This window comes from Electrona antarctica (genome assembly GCF_951216825.1).
Source record: "Electrona antarctica genome assembly, chromosome: 5".
Taxonomy (NCBI): domain Eukaryota; kingdom Metazoa; phylum Chordata; class Actinopteri; order Myctophiformes; family Myctophidae; genus Electrona; species Electrona antarctica.
In genome coordinates, this window is record NC_136810.1 from 41,228,824 (window position 1) to 41,251,635 (window position 22,812).

Consider the following 22,812-nt stretch of genomic DNA (forward strand, 5'->3'; position numbering starts at 1 on the left):
TCTAAGGGGGGTAGGGTAAGTGCTATGGGCCATGATGGAGTCTGAAAAGGTGGGTTTTCAGACTACGGCGGAAGATCGGGAGTGATGCTGCAGTTCTGATTGCAACGGGAAGTGCATTCCACAGTTTTGGGGCCAGAAGGGAGAAGAGTTTGGGACGTGTGTTGCGTTGTCCCGGCGTTTTTAGTGAGGGTACTTCGAGCTTCCCTGCGTTGGCTGATCTGAGTGCGCGGGAGGGTTTGTAGGGTTCAATCATGCTGGCAAGATATGGGGGAGCCATACCTTTGGTTGCTTTAAATGCCAACATCAGAGTTTTGTATTCTGTGCGGGCAGCGACCGGGAGCCAGTGCAGGGAGCGGAGCAGGGGGGAGACATGTGAGAATTTTGGCTGGTTGAAGACCAAGCGAGCTGCGGCATTTTGGATCAGTTGGAGGCACTGACATTATATTTGCAATCCCATAGTTGGAACGGTGGGGCGTTGCTATAGGAACCGGACCAATGTTAAAAGCTTCCGTAGGCATCAACTATTATATAGACGGAGTATACGTTGGGGTACGTATATGGGCCATTCTTGTTGGCCCATATACCTACCAAAACAATCACGTCACTAAGTAGTGACTGTTTCGGTAGTGACAATTGTATCTAGTTTTTAGCTTAACTCTACAATGCTAGGCAAAAAACAGCTTTGAACTGATAGAAACATCACATTTAGCAGAAAAAACAAAATTGTTTATAATTAATGAGAAATGATGTGTTTCCGTAGTGACACTCCTTAAAACCACACACTGATTTTGAGACTTTGGAAGACATTAATTTCAGACTGAAGTAAACTAGCTACTCATCATTTGGCCATGATGAACATGAGTGTGGGGCTGTGGCTTAAACCAGGCTCCATCTATGGACTTAAACTCTTTCTGTTTCGGTAGTGACATGAAAACATGGGACAGCATTTTGTATATAGTTATAGTTAAAGTTTTTTAATTTAAAATAAATCTACAAAATCAATTTCATTATTTCAACTTCCCTATAAAATAAATCAAATAGGTGTATTAAAAAACTATTTTTAGGAAAGTGACAAAAATCATTTAAGTACTTTTTCATGAATTTAAATGTAGGGGTTAAAGGATGTTTTTTTATATATTTAATTTTATATTATCTCAATTAATGTATTGTGATTAATTAGACCATACTATGACATTACTACAGTGAAAAGTCTGAATACTAAATTGTTTTTTAATATGTGTTTTTCATTGTGGGACTGCAATTTGAGTAGAATGGCCCATATATACAGACATGGGATATGACGCCACCTAGCGTCGACGTCCGTATATATACGGACTTGGGAAAAAAAGAGTTAACTTGTCACTGATGTCATCACTACAGTATATGCCCGTATATACAGTACTGTATGTGCATACAGTATATGGGCCTATTGGTCGGATCGGATTTAAACCACCCTCCGCTTTCTTCTGAGCACCAGTGGTTGCATTATGATCGAACCCTACAAACCCTCCCGCGCACTCAGATCAGCCAACGCAGGGAAGCTGGAAGTACCTTCACTAAAAACACCGGGACAACGCTCCACACGTCCCAAACTCTTCTCCCTTCTGGCTCCAAAACTATGGAATGCACTTCCCATTACAATCAGAACTGCAGCCTCACTCCTAATCTTCCGCCATAATCTGAAAACCCACCTTTTCAGACTCCATCATGGCCCGTAGCACTTGCCCTGGCCTAGCCCCTTAGATAGCACTTTATGTAGACTTAGATATAGCATTTTATACAGACTTATAGCATGTTACGTAGACAGCACTAGAATTGCATTTTATGTAGTCATAGCACTTTATAGTACATACTGTATGTATCTATAGTATAGTATGTACAGTTTATATATATAGTTTCATTAGATACTCCACTGTTACGTTCTTAGCTTACGCATGCTTCATGATAACTAATTTTTATGTATGTGATGTATGCCATGCTTTTTGTTATTGCTTAATGTAAATTGCTCTGGATTAAGAGCGTCTGCTAAATGCCTAAATTGTAAATGGTAAATTGCCCATTGAGAACATTGTACATTTATAAGGATTATATTATTAAAGTCCTTAGGAGATCTGATCAGTTTGTTTCATGGGCTAAGCCTCATACTGGCAATCCATTAGTGACAGCTCTCCCACTGGATGGTTACCTTAGCTTACACTAGCAAGGGGCACTGCATGCTGTTGGGCAATTTGCCTCTCAGGATGCAGGAATTAATTGTATTGGACGTCACTGCGTCATCCCAGGGCCCAGGCACACACTGTCCTGAGTATGAACTCTCATACTCATGAGATATAGTGAGAATAGTCATTACAGTTGGACTGCTTTGGTTGGCAGTCGGTCTTTGAAATATATAAATAATAAATCTATCTTTAGCAACATGGGTGCTAGTTTATCCCCATAGTGAGGCACAGAAACTTGATTTTTATCAGTTCCCTGATAACACGAGGGAGGCGTCTCACCAGCTGTGTGAAGTGAGAGGGAGATGTGCTGATTTTGAATGACGAGTTAAGCTGCATCTCTCCCTTTTGACTCACAGCTCATGTTGTCAATAGACTTGGATTTATGGAATAAGCAACCTATAGTGAGAAACTATTGCAACTGGTGCTCTTGTTGGCAATACAAGAACCAGCCTGCAATATAACACAAATGTACTGTAAAGTGTAGTATAACCCTACTGTCCCCCCCATATATATATGGGGGGGACAGTAGGGGGACAGTAGGGTTATACTACACTTTACAGTACGTTTTAACAGCAGGCGACAGCCAGACACATTTTCCGGAAGTGCATTATTTGTCTATGGGACCCGGCGACTACCGGCGATAGCAGGCGAACAGGTGATGCTCGAAAAGTGGGCGGAGCAACGCTGCCCGAAAAGATACAAATAATTCATCTTTTCGGGCGATACTGGCGATTGGGCGATGTGTCGGCCGATGCTGGCCCGCTGTTAAAGCGTACTGTAAGAGTCATCAGTACAAATATATTACCGGTACTCTCAGTATTGAGAAAGATATTCAAATTGATTCCCTGATGAGATCATCAGAGAATAAATCAGAGAATAAAATGACAGATGATTATTTACTAAATCAGTACAAATCTATAGTCGGCATTGAGCAAGATGTTAACATTAATTTCCTGATAAAGTTATAGAAAAAAACTATTAATTTACTCCAACAGCTATAGTGTAGATTTTTGTCCTAAATACCTTTGACAATGAATGGAGAATTAATGTCATATCGGCTATTTTTGTCCTACACAAAAATTCCCATGAATGGGATGAATGGATGATGTACGATGATAAGAGCACCGCTCACTTCACAAGGGTGAACAGGTCAGCTTGTTTCTGCAAACCTTTTTGATTGATTGATTGATTGAAGTATTTATTAACAGTTTGAATCAGTAATTAAGCAAAGCTATGAAACGGCAAAGTTTAGTTATATCCGTACAATGGTTCGTGTGTCCGTCAGAAAACAAGAATGAATTCATTATGAATAATAACCAGCAGCTTCCGTATCTATGTGTGTTTAATATAAGGGGGGTCCCCGTGGAGGTCGGTGCGGTGTTCCGTGGCAATGTTCCCTTTAATTTGTTTTCGGTCTGAGTAAACACTCAAACCTCCTGAGCAGACATCAGCAACTGCTGAGCAAACATAAATCACCTTGACACTAACTTTTTTTTTTTGCCAAATGGATTTTGGGAGTGAATCAATGAATAGTTACATAAGGCTACGCAATAGTTACAACAAAGTTACAACAAAGTTACAACTTTTTTTTTGTTAATATCAAGGTGGTAGGCTAGCAATTTTAGGAGCCTTTTCAGACTGTGACCCGCCAAAGTAATCATATTTGAACTGGGGACCCCCACCCAGACAAGCAACAGAATGGTTCCACAGATAAATGTTGTGAAATAGCAGATGTACAAGGTCGTTGTGAACTTGTGGATTGGCTATTTGCACAATTGTTGCCTCCGTCTTATATAATAATAGGGCTGTCAATTGATTCAAATATGTAATCGTGATTAATCGTTATAAATATACCATAATTCAGTGGTTGTCAAGATTTTTCATTACAAGGCCCATTATTTATTCTGCATTTGAGCCACGGACCACCATTTGATGACATTTCGCCTTCCAGACCCAAACTAAAGAACTGTATTGATGTTGGTACCATTAGGAGAGATAACAAGCCAATGTTGATCAAAATAACATGTTTTTTCTACATTCTCAAATTGTGTAGAAGTAATGCAGATGTTTAACAATTATTCAACTGTTGAGAGTGTGAAATTGAACCAAATGGACCCACTTGGTTTAATTTTACACTCTCAAGAGTTAAAGAACTATAAGGGTTAATTTGGTTACAAAGTCTCCATCATTTAGCTGGGGACCACCTGGAACCCCCTCAAGGACCACTGGTGGTCCCCAGACCACAGGTTCTGTGCTTTAGTGCTTTTCAAGTTTTAAATACTCTTATCAACATGGGAGAATGCTTGTTTTTTTGCAAATGCCATGGAAAAGGGCAGAAATTCTCAAAGCATAAACTCCACACACACACACAAACACACACACACACACACACACACACACACACACACACACACACAGGGGCGTGCGTGCGTGCGTGCGTGCACTCCCAGACGAGAGCAAAATCGTGAGGCGACAATTCCTCCTCCTCCAGTCCGTTGTTTCTCTTCTCCTGAGGAGATCACACTTTGTGGAGTGGGCGGTGGCTTCCAGGCGTGTGTGCGTGTATGTGCACGCGCGCGTGCGTGCGTGTGTGCGTGTGTGCGTGTGGTGACGGAAGGGTTGCCAGGTCCGCGAATTGTAAGCGAGTTGGAGTATGTGTAAGTAGTGTGTGGAAAGGTATTTTTTGTGGGCTTTTGAAATATGCGGACTTGGCAACCCACTCAGCAGCAAGACTAGCGGTGTCAGTCTACCGGTCGCAAGTTTCCAGGGTAAACACTAACCAGCACCTTCTTCGAAGCTGCTGGTAAAAAGCTCCGAGCAGCAGACTCCACCCACACCCCTGGCTCACCACAGACCCCCTCACCCCCCCAAACATTTTTTTAACGGATTTGCATAATCCGTTATTGGAATAAAAACGGCGATTTTCGCCGAAAAGCTACACTTTTGAATGTCTGCACAGATCAAGGGTGCACCGCTGATATGCTTCCGTGTGTGTGCAAGTGCGTCAATTTCAATGGTTCCGGCTTGTTAAGGGGCCGCGCTGACTAAATGCGCATGGCATGGAATACCAATAGCCGCCACAAGATGGAGGCAGAGAAGGAGTTAAACACAACACACAACCACAGCGGGAAGAGTGTGAAGATAAAATGCATTCAGGTTGATGAAAATGACAAATCCATGAATAGTATACAATACAGTGGATTCCGAAAGGGCCTTTAAAGGCTGAATTCGGTGAATAGTATCCAATTATTCGCCACACTTGGTTAGGCAGCCACTTCCACCCAGGGCTTTCCACTGGCTTCACTGAGCATTTACAGTTATCATTTCCATCTTCAGAGAGGCGACCTGGGAAGCTGCCAGTTATAGGGGATGAGATTTAAAGGGATTTCCAGGCATGAGCAGCTTCCAGGGAAGGCTTCTAATAGCCAGATGTGAGGACTAGAGTGGCTTCAGGGTGGGCTGCAGAGTGACTGCAGACCGAGGAAGAGAGAAGAGGAGGCCACTTTATGGCTCAGTAGTTTGTCCAGGAGGTCTGTGGTGCTACAGGGAGGTTGGTGCTCTCTGGTGGATTGCTCCGGGGAGGTGAAGAGCTGACTGGAAATGAGGGAGTTAGGGGGAAGGCTGTGTCTGTCTGGGGAGTGTGTGTGTGTGTGTGTGTGTGCGTGCGTGTGTGTGTGCGTGCGTGTGTGTGTGCATGCGTGCGTGTGTGGAGACATGGTGGCAGCATGGACTGGTTTAGGGACATCAGCCCAGGAGATAGTAATACGTGCTGATGCTCGCCCACTCACAATGAACTAGCAGGTTTTCTTTTGTTTTCGGTTCCAAAATGACAGACCAGAACTAAAACAATAGTTGCAGTATATTTCATCTTACTCCGTTTTTGAGATATCACGCAGGACGCAGGTGTATGGCTCTTCAAATGGAATGTAAATCATTTACAAAGAAAAGCTTTTGTCTTGCATTTATGTGCATTTGATTTGAAAAGGCCCCATTTCTTTTAAGGATAAATATGTACAGTGCGCCGGTAAACCATTATTTTGTGCAGGTACAGTATAATCTGTTCCCATAGGTTTAACCTAATCATCATCACGTCAGTTACAAAGCACTTCAAGTGTTTCTCATATAATACAACATGAAACCGAATCATGCATACAGGTCTTGGTTATTATTTTGTGATTTCGATTCAGGTGGACCCGTGAAGACAAACACAGCACGCACTATCCCCATCCCAAAAGACAAATAATACTCTCTCTCTCTCTCTCCCCCCATTCCTTTCTCTCACCCCCCGGCCCCACCCCCTCTCTCTCCATCTCTGACAGCCTCTCCCTCTCTCTCTAACTAGTCAGGGGAAATAAATATCTTACCAAGAATTTTCTTCACCAATGTGTTTGTAAAGGTGTCTACTAACATATCCTACATTGGTTTCTATTCAACTACCCTAGGGGAATTTTTGACAGCTGCTGAAAGTTGGGGTGCCATACAACGTAAGGCAATGTTTTCAATTTCAAATCATTGTGTTAAAAGGTGTTTTGTTTGTGTGGTTTCATTTATAGTTTTTCACAGTGGGGTAAAGAAAGAGCCCTTATGAACATCAGTTGGAGCGTTGTCTATTCTGCATCAGATGAAGATTGTTTAGGAGCAGTTTATTTATTATTTATTTGTGTTGGTACTTACATTTGTAGGTCGTGGTTTCCATGCGGACAGAGAGCAGGTCTGCACAAGGAAATCGAGTCTAGATCGGCATAGAATCGCTCTTGAGGGCTTTATAAGCCACTTCCACTCAAGGCTGCTTGGTTTCGGACGGCACTTACTATGGCGCAGCCTCGCGTGAACGCGCATACCGAGTGCAAGTGTGTAGGGTGAGTGGCGAGGAGGCGGTTTCAAAAAGGGCCTAACTGTCTCTTTCATTCTCTAAACACAGTGTTTACCACATTCATTGTAGCACGACGTCCACACATACCTATACGAAACCACAGGCTCACACACAAACAGCAAGCCATCTCTCCTTGACCTAACGTCTGCCCCCCTCCCTCCCCCTGGGTCGAGCAGTGTCCCTGCTGACACTGACAGGCTAACCGCTAAAACAAACAAAAGAGCCTAATCCATATTTCAGGAGTTTATTCATGTGCTCGGCTCAGTGGAGATTATTTAGGCATCACTCACACCTAAAAAACATTTGTCTTGTCCGTGTCTTCTGTCTTGTCCGTGTTTAATGGCCGCCCCAATGCATTTTCAATGGAAGTCACATGGTTTGACCAAACATTTTTGTTTGATGCGGGGGAGGGGGGCACAACATGTGAGCCGGCGCATGCATGAGCGTTCGGCAGCGTTTGACAGCAGCTCCTCTTAAACCGGTCACCTTTTAATCATTTTTAGCTTTATTGTCATGTCACACCTCAGTTTTTTAATCTATGTATCTTAATGATCTCAGCTATCGGATGCATAGATCAGGAGATCAGTTATTGTTTTATGCTGCTGACGGTCTCGGTCTGGAAAGACACCGGCATTAGCCCCTGGGCTAGTTTGACAGCCCTCCGCCAATCTGAACTGACGAGAGATAATTTCCTACATTTGTTTGATCTCCTACGCTACTGTGGTTTAACATTCTTCATCTCCGGACCCATCCCCACTTTTGGCTGCTCCGACGAACAGTTTAGCAGACTGACCAGTCTGAGCGCCTGGCTTCAACGTGTCTGCCGCACTTATGACATTGGCTACATTGACAATTTTAACCTTTTCTTAAACCGTTCTTCTTTCTTTTATAGAGACGGTTTACACACAGCAGACGAGGAAGTCAAGCTTTAGCAACTAATATAGCCGTTAGCCTCCGTCACTACGTTGCCCCATACACGACCACAACACTGTAACACTGTCCAGTTCGCCTTCGTCCCCCACCGATTGACGTCCCCCAGTCCTAGCTCCCACCACAATAGTTCCCCGTCCCCCGTCCCCCGTCGTCGTCGTCGTCCACTTGCCATCAGGCTTGGACCAACACACACATTTACAACTCCCGTTTACAACACTAGTTCCAGTTTAATTAATCATACTACTCTCCCAATTATTTTGAACTATGTTTTGAAAAGCGCTATACAAATAAAGTTCATATCATATCATATCATAACAATCAGCCATCAAACAAAAATGTTTGGCTCAAACCATGTGACTTCTATTGGAAATGCATTGGGGCGGCCATTAAACACGGACAAGACACAAGACGGGTGTTTTTTAGGTGTGAGTGAGGCCTAAGGCGCGATTCATACTCCTATTTTAGAGCCGAATAAAAGTCGGTTCGGCTCTGTAGAGCCTACAATGTCATTTGAGGTTCGGGGGGGGCGGGTACCGTCCTAAAGTCGGCTCTTCGGTGCTACTGAACATTTCTGGCGAGCCGAAATCATTTTGGCACTACAGCGGTAAAATAGGAGTATGAATTGGCCCTAAGCCTCCACATGGAGTGAACCTCAGCCACGATGAAGGAAATCTTTTACAGTATGGACTTGGTGAGGAAAAATCACACCTATACATTTATTGTTATAGTTACTGTACTGTGCTCTGTACTGTACTTTGATTATATTTAGAAAAAATCTTTGAGAAAAGACAGAGTTACCGCGTGGGGGTCCCCGGAACATCCAGATCCCCAGGAACACGCCCAGGGGGCGGGACGGCCCAGTTCCGGCGAGCCTTCCCACATCCGAAACGGTCGATAAATTACAGAGTTACCGTGTTGCAGCTTCCCGTGCTCGGACAGACACAGGGACATGCGGTCTAGTCTAACTTGGACTCAGGGGGGTGGACGCCTCTGCCTTGCATAGTCCCCAGTGAATAGGCAGGTTGCCCTTCACTGGTAACCTTACTAATTTTTAATATATGAAGGTATTGTAGGCTGGGATTTTACAAAAAAGTAAATACATACATACATACAGACATACAGACATACATACATACATACATACATACATACATACATACATACATACATACATACATACATACATACATACATACATACATACATACATACATACATACATCATACAGCTTTCCTCCCCAGCAACATCAGAGCATGCAACAGGAGCAGAGGCCTCTCTCTGGCGCGGGGACAGGGACGGACCTGGACGGGACCCACGCATTACCCTCTCCTCTATGTCCTCCCTTCTCCAACTCTTCTTCTCACTCTATACAGTCCACCGGCTCCTCTACCACTACAACACTAGTCCCATTAATAACTACATTCTCACATACTCTCCAACCACTACACCATAAATTCAAACAGAACTTCGCCACTACACAACAATCCTACCCCCCATTACAAACACATCAGGTCATCTCTGCACTCAGAAGGAACAGGAACCTGGGAGACCTCCTTGTGCATTCCACATTCTCCACTTTACCTCCCAAGCCCCCACAGCCACATACACTCCATTTTAAGCCCCGCAAATTCATCAACAACCCCCATAGTCACACTTCCTCCCCCATTCAGGATCCCCTGTCTCTGACCACCCCCAATATAGTTTATATCATCACCTGCACACAATGTCATAAACATTACATAGGAGAAACCAGTCACACATTAGAAACACGCCTCAAACAACACCTATATCACATCAAACGAGCAGACCTACACACTACCCTGTACACACACTTTCAATCCCATCCCATTGCTAACCTCATCGTTTCAGGTCTGGAATGTGGAGTCCGATGGACCAGTGGACAGCGGAAACTAATGGAGCATAGATGGATTAATAAATTGCAAACAGTAACACCCACTGGTCTAAATGAAAGAAGCTGACTATCAAACACCCACATAGTACACTCACACCTCATTCATTTTTATGTTCATCTTTCTGTTCAATTAAATAAATTGTATCCAGGCCTTGCTGTGAACTTTTACTCTTTTAGGTTGTTTTATTAATGTCCATTTTTTACCAAGTATATCCATTTTACCATTGTGTTTTAGAGGATGGGTTCGGACCATGGTTTAGGTATGCGGTCTAGTCTAACTTGGACTCAGGGGGGTGGACGCCTCTGCCTTGCATAGTCCCCAGTGAATAGGCAGGTTGCCCTTCACTGGTAACCTTACTTTGGATTTTAAATATATTAAGGTATTGTAGGCTGGGATTTTACAAAAAAGCCCCCCCTTTTAAATACATACAGACATACAGACATACATACATACTTATAAGGTATGCCATCTGGTGGCTAATGAACCAAACACACATTCTCAGAAGTTGAAGCAGTTTTAGAGGACCCACTTTTAGGCCAGTGCAACAGAGCATGCTTTTGCCTTTTTTAAAACCTTACCCATTTTAACCAAATACATACATACATACATACATACATACATACATACATACTTATAAGGTATGCCATCTGGTGGCTAATGAACCAAACACATTCTCAGAAGTTGAAGCAGTTTTAGAGGACCCACTTTTAGGCCAGTGCAACAGAGCATGCTTTTGCCTTTTTTTAAACCTACCCATTTTAACCAAATACATACATACATACATAGCTGCGTAATGGAGCAGAGGCACCGCTCAAAAACACAATTGTGGATATTATTATACAGTGTGTGTGTGTACTTTTTCTTTTTCTTTTCTTGAAGACTGAATTTTTTCGCAAACCATGATAACTGAAAAGAGTGGACAGTGTTTTGTAAGTAGACAACAAAATGGCAAATCTAACAGAATGTTACATGACATTAAAGCTGGCTGCTCCCTCGACCCTGCTTGTCAACAGGAGCCAGTCGTCTGTGTAATTGGCGATGAAAATCCCTCGCTGAGCCAGCCTCGGTGGACTTTACAAACACCCGAGGACTGAGAGCCAGGTAGAACTACTAAGTACTTGTATTGTCTTCCCCGAAACCAGAAATAATCTCCTGGATGCACCATCTCAAGCAGGGTGGCACATGTTTTACCTTCACACTCGCAGACTCTCATACTGCAGTGTAGGCCCAAAATGGGACCTCATTTCTTAGGTACGAGAAAGTACCTTGAGTACTAGAAACCCACTTGGGTTTGCCCCACTTTGAGGGGCGGGATTGATGAGGGGGCACCTCTCTTGTCACACTCTTGCTAATCAGTGATGAGAATTCTCTCTGAAGTATCTCGGCAGCCTCCCTGCTGGCATGAGACAAGATGGGCTTTGCTGACGCCCACGACATTGCTACGAATGGGCTATATGCACACGAGCCATTTTGGAAAGAACTTGGGCCTCATGGCCCTTCCCTATCCTTCACAGGTGTTACCGATGCTACTATTGAAGGCTCTGTTCAATTCAGGTCCAGTGGGTTCAAGGGCTCAAGTGTCCTTGAGTGGGTTCCAAATGGCCCCATACGGGTGTGTAACTCTGAGAGTGTACAAATAGCGGGTCCATTTGGTTCTATGTGTACACTTTCAAGAGTTTTGGGGGTCCTTGAAATTAAAAGGTTTGAGAACCACTGCACACTAAATGGAACAGAGCCTTAATTAGTATCATCATCGGTAACACCTGTGAAGGAAGTAGGTGTCCTGGAAACCTAGTTACCCAGGGTGACCGGGCTTTTGCCGCTCGGGCACCCAGACTGTGGAATGCACTGCCAGTGCACATGAGGGTAGCACCATCCGTCCCCCTGTTTAAGTCACGTTTGAAAACCCACCTTTACACAGAGTGTTTTTTAACAGTTTTATAAAGTATAAATCTGAGATGCTTAGATTGGTCCAAATGAAAATGATGGGTATTCCACACCTCCCATCACCACCTATGTCATTTTTGAGCAGGCCAGGCCACCATTGGGCAGGCTAAGAAAATCCCATGTACTATACCCTGTATAGGTTAATGCCGTCAGGTAGGAGGTACGAGGTCCATGTGTGGAAATATAATAGATATTAGTACTCATTTGGAGTGCACAAATTATTTTACAGGTGCCCACATCTTTTTTTTATGAATACAAAATAATATCGACTTTTTATGCACTTTAGTAGAAAGTTTGGCAAAGTGTCTAATTAACACACACACACACACACACACACACACACACACACACACACACACACACACACACACACACATACACGCACAAGCACACACACCCACCCACACACACCCACCCACACACAGCCAAAGTGAGACTGTATTTAGCTACAAGGGAAACGTTGGCGGAATGCATGCTATGAAAACTAGTCTTTTATTTAGAAGGGAGAAGAATTTACATTTCCCCCTCAACACAGTCCATGAATATTTCAGTCTCAACTCAACTTTGCACTGCAGATGGCAGCACTATCACCCACGCCTGACTGACACGCACACGCACACACACACACACACACACACACACACACACACACACACACACACACACACACACACACACACACACACACACACTCACTCACTCACTCACTCACACACACACACACACACACACACACACACACACACACACACACACACACACACACAGTGTATAATGTGTAACCATTATACACAGATGTGTGAATAACTCATCTGCATCATTCTTGTAACTTAGCAGACATGATTAAATGCAGGGTTATCTGTCATGCATCTCTATCTCCAAATGTTGACTTCATGGTCTCAACTGTCTGTGTAACAGCGCAAACGGTTCACCCTGTATTTACTACTGTACATATATACAACATTAAATCTTTAAATGAGGATTGGAAAAAAAAGACTCACGTGGAGGTAATTTAGCTGTACTCAGAACCATGGACAGCTCACAGTCCATGTTGTTCAGAACCATTGACAGAGCTCACCTTTCCACTGTACTAATGCTAATCTGTGTGTATTTATATTGTTTCAGTTGCGTTGTTTTTTTATTACTACTTATAGCTATTCATTTCTTTTACTGCATTCTAATTTTCACAGATGTAATCTATTGTATCTATTGCACTGGAGCTGTTGGACAAAACACATTTCCGTTGGGCTTAATAAAGTATCTATCCACCCATCCATCCATCAGCACCATGGACAGCTCTCAGTTCATGTGGTTTAGAACAGTGATTCCCAACCTGTGTGCCGCGGCACTTTAGTGTGCCGTTTGAAATGGCCAGGTGTGCGGTTTGATTTGAACAAAAGTAGCCTCGGAACCCAGACGTTTTTATTTCCAGGAAGAAAAGTAACCCCGACCCTCCCCCGATAGCAATAGATACTGGGCTGCCTGCAGTTGTTGTTATCCTCACCAGCCTAACGACCCTCGGCCATAGAAATGCTAATGTCTGGTTTTGTTTACATGAGGAGATCACCTACTCTCCTGGCACGTACTGTATAAAAAAAAACACAGCTTGCCTCTGCGCGTTCCAGCCTGCTTTTTGCTGTTGTCTTTTAAACTGACCTACAAGCCCACACTGTGTTGCAAAAGCGGCAGTGATGGGCTTACAAATCGCCAGGGTGGAGCTACATACAGCTGAACTCATGTCGAGAAGTACGGCAGACGAGTGAGACGACACAAGAGAGAGAAGCAGTAGCCAGGTCCTTCATGTTTCATAACGTTCGCTGTTGTCATACCGTGAATTCATAATTATATAAGTTTCTCAAACGTAACTTTCAAGTGAACTTTATGGAAACTTTAGGAAGTCTTTCTTGCCTGACTGCCGTGAACAAACATGTGTGATTCACCGTGTCCAGATTGCGAGCAACACGGGCACACACACAACACAGACACTAGCACACACACTTTGTGTGTGCAATGTGCACTGCATGCACTCAAACTTTATTGATCATGCGTGATGTGATGAAAGCAATTGTATTCGCATTGGTAGGTCAGGAAATAAAATATATAAATATTACAAATATTTTTGTTAAATAAAACTTGCCATCTTGTGTATATGAGAACAAATATTTTGTTCTGGTTTCAAATACATTGTAGCAGCTGTGCGTGTTTGTGTGTGTGTGTGTGTGTAAAAAGTATATATATATATATATTAAGGCTGTCAAAGTTAACGTGTTAATCGTGCGTTAACTCAACGTCCTTTTAACGGCGTTAATTTAATTAACGCGCGATTAACGCACGGTGAAGTTTGACAGAACGGTTGAGAGACGCATGCATCTGAATGCAAGCAGGCAGATTCCAATAGCCCCGCCTCTCTCTCATTCCCCCCCCACTCTCTCTCTACCATTCCCACACTCAGTCCGGACTCCGGACCGTCAGTACTATAGGGCACTGGGCAGTTGAGCTGTGAGCAGAGGCTGAATGCCTATTAATTAATTTGCTTCACAATGTGTTAGATCAGAAGCTCTTTGAAGTGGGCATTGGGCAAAAGCAAAACTCTGGCAGTTTTGGTTGACAAACATAGTTAGTTAGTTGTGAAAGCTTGATGCTAATCATGCTACACAGACCATGCTAATGAGTGCTAAAGCTAATGTTGACTTGCAGGAGAGAGAGGGGCAGGGGCTCTCGTGTGTGCGTGTGTGTGTGTGTGTGTGAGTGAGTGTGTGTTGAGTTTATGATTTTGTTTCCCTCTTCCATGGCATTTGCAATAAAGCAAGCATTCTCCCATTGAAAAGATGGGAGAGGGTTGGTAACCAAATTAACCCTTATAGATCTTTAACTCTCAAGAGTTGAATAATTGTTAAACAAATGCATTACTTAAAGTTAATTTACAAGAAGTCTACACAATTAGAGAACTTAGAAAACATGTTATTTTGATCAACATACAGCCTGCTATCTCTCCTAATGGTACCAACATCAATACAGTTCTTTAGTTTGGGTCTGGAAGGCTAAATGTCATCAAATGGTGGTCCGTGGCTCAAATGCAGAATAAATAATGGACCTTGATATGAAAAATCTTGAAAACCACTGATTTAAGGTATATTTAGAACGGATACAAAATATGCGATTAATTTGCGATTAATCGGTGATTAACTATGGGCAATCATGCGATTAATCACGATTAAATATTTGAATCGACTGACAGGATTAATATATATATATATATATATATATATATATATATATATATATATATATATAAATTATACCCCCCACCCCCTTGGCTATGAAAAGTGTGCCCTGGCACAAAAAAGGTTGGGAAACACTGGTTTAGAACCATTGACAGAGCTGACCTGTCCAGCACTACCCAGCACCATAGACAGCTCCATATATATTGTATATGGCTGTACTGTACAGTGTACAGTGTACAGTGAATGGGCATTGATTTATTCACAGTAGTGGATGTTGGATATCAAAAGTGTGTAGTGTAGAAGAGGCTGCTGCAGGCATGCATCTGTTCTGTGTCTGTCACAGAACAGTCAAACAAACTCCGGTGGCCACAACATGTTTTATTATCCCCGGCAGTCATTTATGCTCGTCTCCCCCATTCACTCCAGTCATCTCTGGAGAAACTAACGCGCTCCCTGAAACCTGCTAAGCAAGGGGTCACAGACACACTTCCACGCGACGGGAAATATCTGTCTCTATTTATAGATCTATAGATAGATAGAAATATACTGTGTAGCGAAAATTAGAGCCTATACGCCCCCACCCATAGGCTACATGCGCCTAATTCCATTACATTTATTTCATTGTTGTTTTTCTTTCTTCAAAGATAGATGGTAATGTACTGTGTAGCTAATATTAGAGTCTATATCCACCCAATGTTACAGCACAACATGCACAAATGCGCTCTGTGCATAATTACTAAACGGTGATGGTTTTCTAAACGCGAGCGTTGTGTTATTTTCATTCCATTAATTCCTATTCTTCTCTGTTGCCCGTGCATGTTCATTGACGTGTGCGGAGTCTGCGGTGTGTGTGTGTGTGCGCGTGTGTGTGTTTGTGTGTTGACTGGGCAGAAGAGCGGGGAGGCGGAGGGAGGGGGGTGCGCTGCCCGGAATGATGTAGAAACGAATGCTTCGCAGCCGTCCTTTAGTTCACTGCAGTGAGGACGGGGTTACGTGTGGGTCCAAGGTGCTACTGCTACCGCTAATCACATGCGGCAAGTCCCATAAAACGCTACCAGTCGATTGAAAAGCTTTGAGGAGTAACTTACCAGAAGCCGTGTAGCCGGCAACTTGTTGTCAGTACTGGCATTAATTATGCTGTGGACACAGCATAACTAATGTACATAACTAGCTCATAACTAACACACGTTGAAATAATGCACCGTTTCTAGTTGTTGTTATTGTCACCACATTTTGCTCATGTCACATTCTTTGGAACTAGACCTGTATGTGCCCGTCGACCACCGGCCTAGAACGATGCAACTTTGGAACCTAATAATACCTGTTGTCAACTTGTCATAGCACCCGTTTTAACTGTCTGTCTGTGTCCCACATGGAGATCTCTGTTGTATCTGCCTGTCTGCCTGTGTCTGAAGAGGGCAAACTGACTGACTGTGACTGGTTAAGTAATCAATTGTCAGGTGTGGGGTTGCCATGGCAAACAATTGGCTGAGGCAGAGGCTGGAAATTGCACAGGTGAGGGGATTTAGGCTGATTAGGCCCACTGGCAGAGCCTGAGCAGAGCCTTTTGTGGTGGTTCTGGAGAACCGTGGGTCCGACCAACTCGATACCGGGCACTGCACTCTGTGCGGGGGTGTGGAAGTCGGTGGGGCTAACAGTTCTCGAGTTACGTGCATTACAACCGTACACACACACACACACACACACACACACACACACACACACACACACACACACACACACACACACACACACACACACACACACACACACACACGCACGCACGCACGCACGCAGACACACAGAGACGTGGCACATTTATAGTAGGATTATGCTGTGTGAACATGCATTATAGAGTGTTTCAAAGTGATGTTCAATGTTTGCTTATCAATAAACAGATTAAAACCATAAATATAATATAAATATAATAAACAATAAATACAAATAATAATAAAACACCAAGTCACCAACGTGATTTTGTACAGTGTATAGGTGTCATTGGTGCACATAATATGCTGCCCTCCTACTGGTCAAAAGCAGAGGCAGAATTTCTGAATTTCAGTTTGAAGAGACATTAAAATACATTACACTTAAAAGTTTGTAGACGATAGCACTACTAGCGTGTTGTGAGGAGGCGAACGGATAAATGGATAAATTACAAGTGTACGCACACATGAACATAAGCAGACATACATTCATAGGCCATCTGTTTACTTACAGGTCAAAGCGTAGATTCTGTCTCTCCTCAAAAAAGTAGTCGAGAATGAATTTGCGGACGAAGTCTGGGTTCAGAGTGTTGTCTATGACCTCTGTTCTGCAAAACTAGAGCATAAGAGCATAAGACTATTAAACTATGGCTCCAATTCAGCACGCATTCCATATACGTCCATCCATACAAAAGTGACTAAGATTCTGCCATTTGAGGCTGAAACTTCCCATGCCCAAATTAACCATTTCACCACATCTTTAAATCATGGCTCTTCACACTAATTGGTCATACCGGTAGTTAGTTTCTGACCCCGGATACCCCATCTCCCATGCTCTGGATTCTTCTCTTAGGGTACTTTTCTTAGGGTACCTCTTGTCCTTTATATAGCTCCCAGCCTCTTATATAAGGATGTTACAAGGTGGACCACAATCGAAACAAGCTCAGGCTTTTTTGTGTATAGTCCATTTGGTGTTTTCTAAAATGATGTCATTTTTTGTAATTTTCTTAAACTGCCAATAAAGTATTCTATCTATCTAGTACACACCTCCCATTTCTGCAAATATTTATATCTCTTCATGGGACAACACTGAGGAAATGAAACTTTGATACAATGTAAAGTAGTCAGTGTACAGCTTGTACAGTGTACATTTTATTTTCCCCTGAAAATATCTAAAAACATTCATGTCTAAACTGCTGGCAACAAAAGTGAGTACACCCCTTAAAGGTGTAGTGAAATGGCTTTTTGGGGCATTTTATTTTGAAGTTTCAGCCTCAGATGGCAGGATCTAAGTTTCTGAACCAATCAGAGCGTCGCATCCCTCCAGGCTATGGGTCCATCTCATGCACGCACATGCACAGTGGTTTGTTTACAAAGTGACAGAGAGACGGCAGAAAAGCCAGGGGATTTTTTTCTAACCTGTACACAACCTATATACATATTTTAGCGTGTTGATTAAGTTGAAAACGAGTAATACACACTGTCTGGATGTCATCTTGAATTGGATTTAAAACGGAGGATTTCTGTAATCAGTAGCACCTGTGTTTGGACGGACGCGCAGATATGGGACTCAAATGGGTGAGCTTAATTGTTATTGGCTTTTATTGATGTGGGCCTCGACACGTCATCACGCAGCACATTTTCGTTTTAAGGAAATAATTATTTTTATGGACTTTTGATAAAAACACACAAAAAAATGTTTGGCATCCATTGTTAGGTATGCCAGTATGATGACCATGGATTTTCACTACACCTTTAAGTGGAAAAGTAGCCATTTTCCCTCCCTGGTGTAATGTGACTCGTTAGTGTTACACGGTCTCAGGTGTGAAGGGGGAGCAGGTGTGTTAAATTTGGTATTGTCGCTCTCACACTCTCTCATATTGGTCACTGGAAGTTCAACATGGCACCTCATGGCAAAGAACTCTTTATGGATCTGAAAAAAGGATTGTTGCTATACATAAAGATGGCCTAGGGCGGTTATAAGAAGATTGCCATTTGCCAACACCATGAAATTGAGCTTGAGTTCCACCCAGAACAGGCCTCGCCATGGTCGACCAAAGAAGTTGAGTGCACGTGCACGTCTTTGGGAAATAGACGTAGGAGTGCTGCCAGCATTGCTGCAGAGGTTGAAGGGGTGGGGCCTGTCAGTGCTCAGTCCATACGCCACACACTGCATCAAATTGGTCTCTATGGCTGTCGTCCCAGAAGGAAGCCTCTTCTAAAGATGATGCACAAGAAATCCTACAAACAGTTTGCTGAAGACAAGTAGACTAAGGACATGGATTACTGGAACCATGTCCTGTGGTCTGCTGAGACCAAGATAAACGTATTTGGTTCAGATGGTGTCAATTAAGCGTGTGTGGTGTGAATACACACACAAGTGTCTTGCCTACAGTCAAGCATGGTGGTGGGAGTGTCCAGTGTTGATTTTGTCGACTAATACTAAAAACAAAAAATGTTCGTTAACTACCTTTTTTCACTGTCAAAAACTAAATGGAAACTAAATGAAAACTAAGCTATGATGACTAAAACTAAGACAAAATATATTGACAATTTCATCAACAAATACAAACTTGCATGCTGAAAATAGCTGATCTACAAGCTCACAATGTGTCGCGCTGTGAGCTTGTAGATCAGCTATTTTCAGCAATTAAAGTAAGTAAGTAAGTAAAATCAGTCATTACGAAGGCATCAAGGCCCACCAAATACATTTTAGTCGACTAAAATCATATGATATTTAGTAAACTAAAACTAGACAAACACTAAAACATTCCAGTTGACTAAAATGTCACTAAAACTAAATGAAAACTATTCAAACGACTCACTAAAACTAAAATCTAAATTTGCTGTTTTCAAAATCAACACTGGTAGTATCATGGTCTTGGTCTGTATGAGTACGGCATGTACGGCTTACGGTACGCATGTTTCATGATAAATGCTTTTTTATGTGATGTATTCCCATGCTTTTTTGTTCTTGCTTAATGTAAGTCGCTCTGGATTAAGAGCGTCTGCCAAATGCCTAAATTGTAAATTGTAAATTGTACGGCACTGGGAATCTACAGTTCATTGAGGGAACCATGAATGCCAACATGTACTGTGACATACTGAAGCAGAGCATGATCCCCCTCCCTTCGGAAACTGGGCCGCAGGGCAGTATTCCAACATGATAAACGACCCCAAACACACCTCCAAGATGACCACTGCCTTGCTAAAGAGGCTGAGGGTAAAGGTGATGGAACTGGCCAAGCATGTCTCCAGACCTAAACCCTATTGAGCATCTGTGGGGTGTCCTGAAACGTAAGGTGGAGGAGCGCAAGGTCTCTAACATCCACCAGCTCTGTGATGTCATCATGGAGGAGTGGAAGATGATTCCAGTGGCAACCTGTGAAGCTCTGGTGAAATCCATGCCCAGGAGGAGGGTGAAGGCAGTGCTGGTGGCCACCAAGTAATGGTAAAATATTGACACTTGGGCCCAATTTGGACATTTTCAGTTAGGGGTGTACTCACTATTGTTGCCAGCAGTTTAGACATTAACACAGTTTCTACAAGTCATGTATATATATATATATATATATATATAGTCTCTGGAGTGTGCGGTCCCTTCCCTTTCCCTGGGGAAGTTCTCTTTGGCCTGCATATATATATATATATATATATATATATATATATATATATATATATATATATATGTACACATTTGAATTCATTACTGATATTTTGGGATAAAATGTTCAATTATTCTTAACCCTAGAACACTAAACACGGATGATTTTCACCCGGACGATTATATTTTTGTAGTTCTCATAATGTTGCTGATGTCTGAGGTGGGTGGGTCTTTCAGTACCTTCATGATGCTCAGTGACATCATAGAAGATAGGTTTGTTTCCCTGCCCACGATTCATCTTGATCGCGTCACATGATGATGACAAACCACCTTCAGGAAATTACATTCGATTGTACGGCAAAACACATGTGTGGGGTTTTTTGGTTTTTTTTTTACAGACGGCTGTGGTTAAAATGCTCCACCACCACCCACAGCACCCCCTCACCCCCCGCCCATAGCTTCTCTGCTGTACTCACCTCTCTCCACTCCCGGTTGGCTATTCCTTGAGTGTACAGCACACAGACTGTTGGAAAAAAATAACAAGAGAGGGAGAAGGTGAGCAATAGATGGAGAGAGTATGGGAAAAGGACCCGAGAGAAGAGACAGAAATAAAGGAGATAATTAGACGGGGGACAAAGCAATACAGAGGAAGGGGAGACTGAGAATATCATGGAGAGGGAAGAGAGAGAGCAAAACGGAGGGAGAAAGAGAAACGTCTGAGAAATAAAGGGGGACAGAGACAGAGAGACGAAGGAGAGAGAAGACATTGATTAAGAAGTAGTTATAGTGAAACCAGAGACGTGGCCTGAGGCCGTGTACTCTCTCTCAGAGGTCCAAGAGCGGAGGAGAAACTCCCCTAATTAAATGTCACTATACAACTCTGCCGCGCCGCGCACTGCCATGATATCTGACAAGGAGCTGGAAGGGATGATAAAGCACTGAGCTATCGGGGAGGAAGAATGGGGGTGGGAAAGCGGAAATGGATTTCTGTGTGTGTGTGTGTGTGTGTGTGTGTGTGTGTGTGTGTGTGTGTGTGTGTATTCAAGTGCCACTGAGGAAGAGACGTTTTATTTTTTATTTTCTTTGCTAGGGGACTTTGCTAGGCAATCAGTTGGCACTGAAGTGGCATTTTGTTAACTTTCATTTGCATTCATAGAAAAGCGCCATGAAAATGCAATCCATTATTATTATTATTATTATTAATGCAGCCTTTGCTGTATCTGCAGGCATCTGACACATGGTGACAGCTCAATCTCATATAGTTTACCTCCCTTCGGATGGGAGAACTATTTAGACAGTCCTGTTATAGGATGCTATTAAGAATAATACAAGCATAGAATAAGTCAATATAGTCAAACAAACAAAACAAAAATGAGTCAATAATGTTATATGAATAATACAAGTACAATAAATGATGACTTTCTGGGGAGAAACGTTGTATGCACGTGAAACAATGATAAATAATGTCTGTTTTTGATCAACTCAACTGATGACTTCAGCAGCCCAATCTGGGCTATTGGTAGCCTTGTGTATCGGTACTAATATCACTGCGTGGATATTAGTCTTGTCCCTCCCAGCATTAGATTATTTTCCCGCAATGTCCCACCCTCGTCCCTCCCAGCATTAGATTATTTTCCCACAATGTCCCACCCTCGTCCCTCTCAGCATTAGATTTTTTTCCTGCAATGTCCCGCCCCATATTTACATACTGTGCCCTGGTTGGTTATAGCCTGGTTTCAGACGCATCTGGTTGGCTCGTCACCACTTTGGCCGTGAAGTCCTCCCACAATTGACAGAGGGGAATTGATCTGCCTGTGGCAATATGCATCCCAAAGGCAGATGAAGGCTGGCTATGCGAGGCTATAGAGAGTATGCACATGCATGATTTTCCCATCAGGACATGCCACCCTCATCTAGACTGAGTGGCTTAACATTGATCAGCATGGAGTGTTGGAGTTTGGAAGCGCTCGTTTGAAATCACTCAACCGTCCTTCGTACCACCTGTTTCTAAATGGCACATAATGCAGGAGGCAGCAAAATGTTGTGTTATTGAAAACAAGCACTTCCAAACTCTGACACAGAAAGTAGCTCATAACGTGTCTATGGTGGATTTTTATTAAACAAAAACTTTGCAGATAGAAAGAGGATAATTCAAGCTTTTCGTACAGCTGCAATGTTGGTGAGTTTAACATTGTTTAATGCAATCAGACAGGACTTTTCTGTTTGCATGAATGGGCTGTCAAGGCCAGAAAGTAGTTTTTGCCTCAGTGGGCGTTCCCGCATAACTTCCAGGTATGATGATGTCACATGCATACCCTCTGGTATTGGTAGATCAGATCTGGTAGAGATCCCCTGCGGTATTATAGTAGATGTGTATACGGGTGGCCTTAGG

The 22,812-nt window shown here is 42.9% G+C and overlaps 1 protein-coding gene across 1 annotated transcript in view; it reads right to left on the reverse strand.

The window, feature by feature from the left end:
• Nucleotides 1-22,812, reverse strand: part of LOC306923040 (copine-8-like) — a gene marked incomplete at both ends in the record, with an annotated part of 134,515 nt that overhangs the window by 70,487 nt on the left and 41,216 nt on the right. The window contains 2 exons of the mRNA XM_079501023.1: nt 17,329-17,432; nt 20,897-20,943. Coding sequence (XP_079357149.1) covers nt 17,329-17,432; nt 20,897-20,943 — 151 coding nt within the window. The remainder of the gene's footprint in view (nt 1-17,328; nt 17,433-20,896; nt 20,944-22,812) is intronic.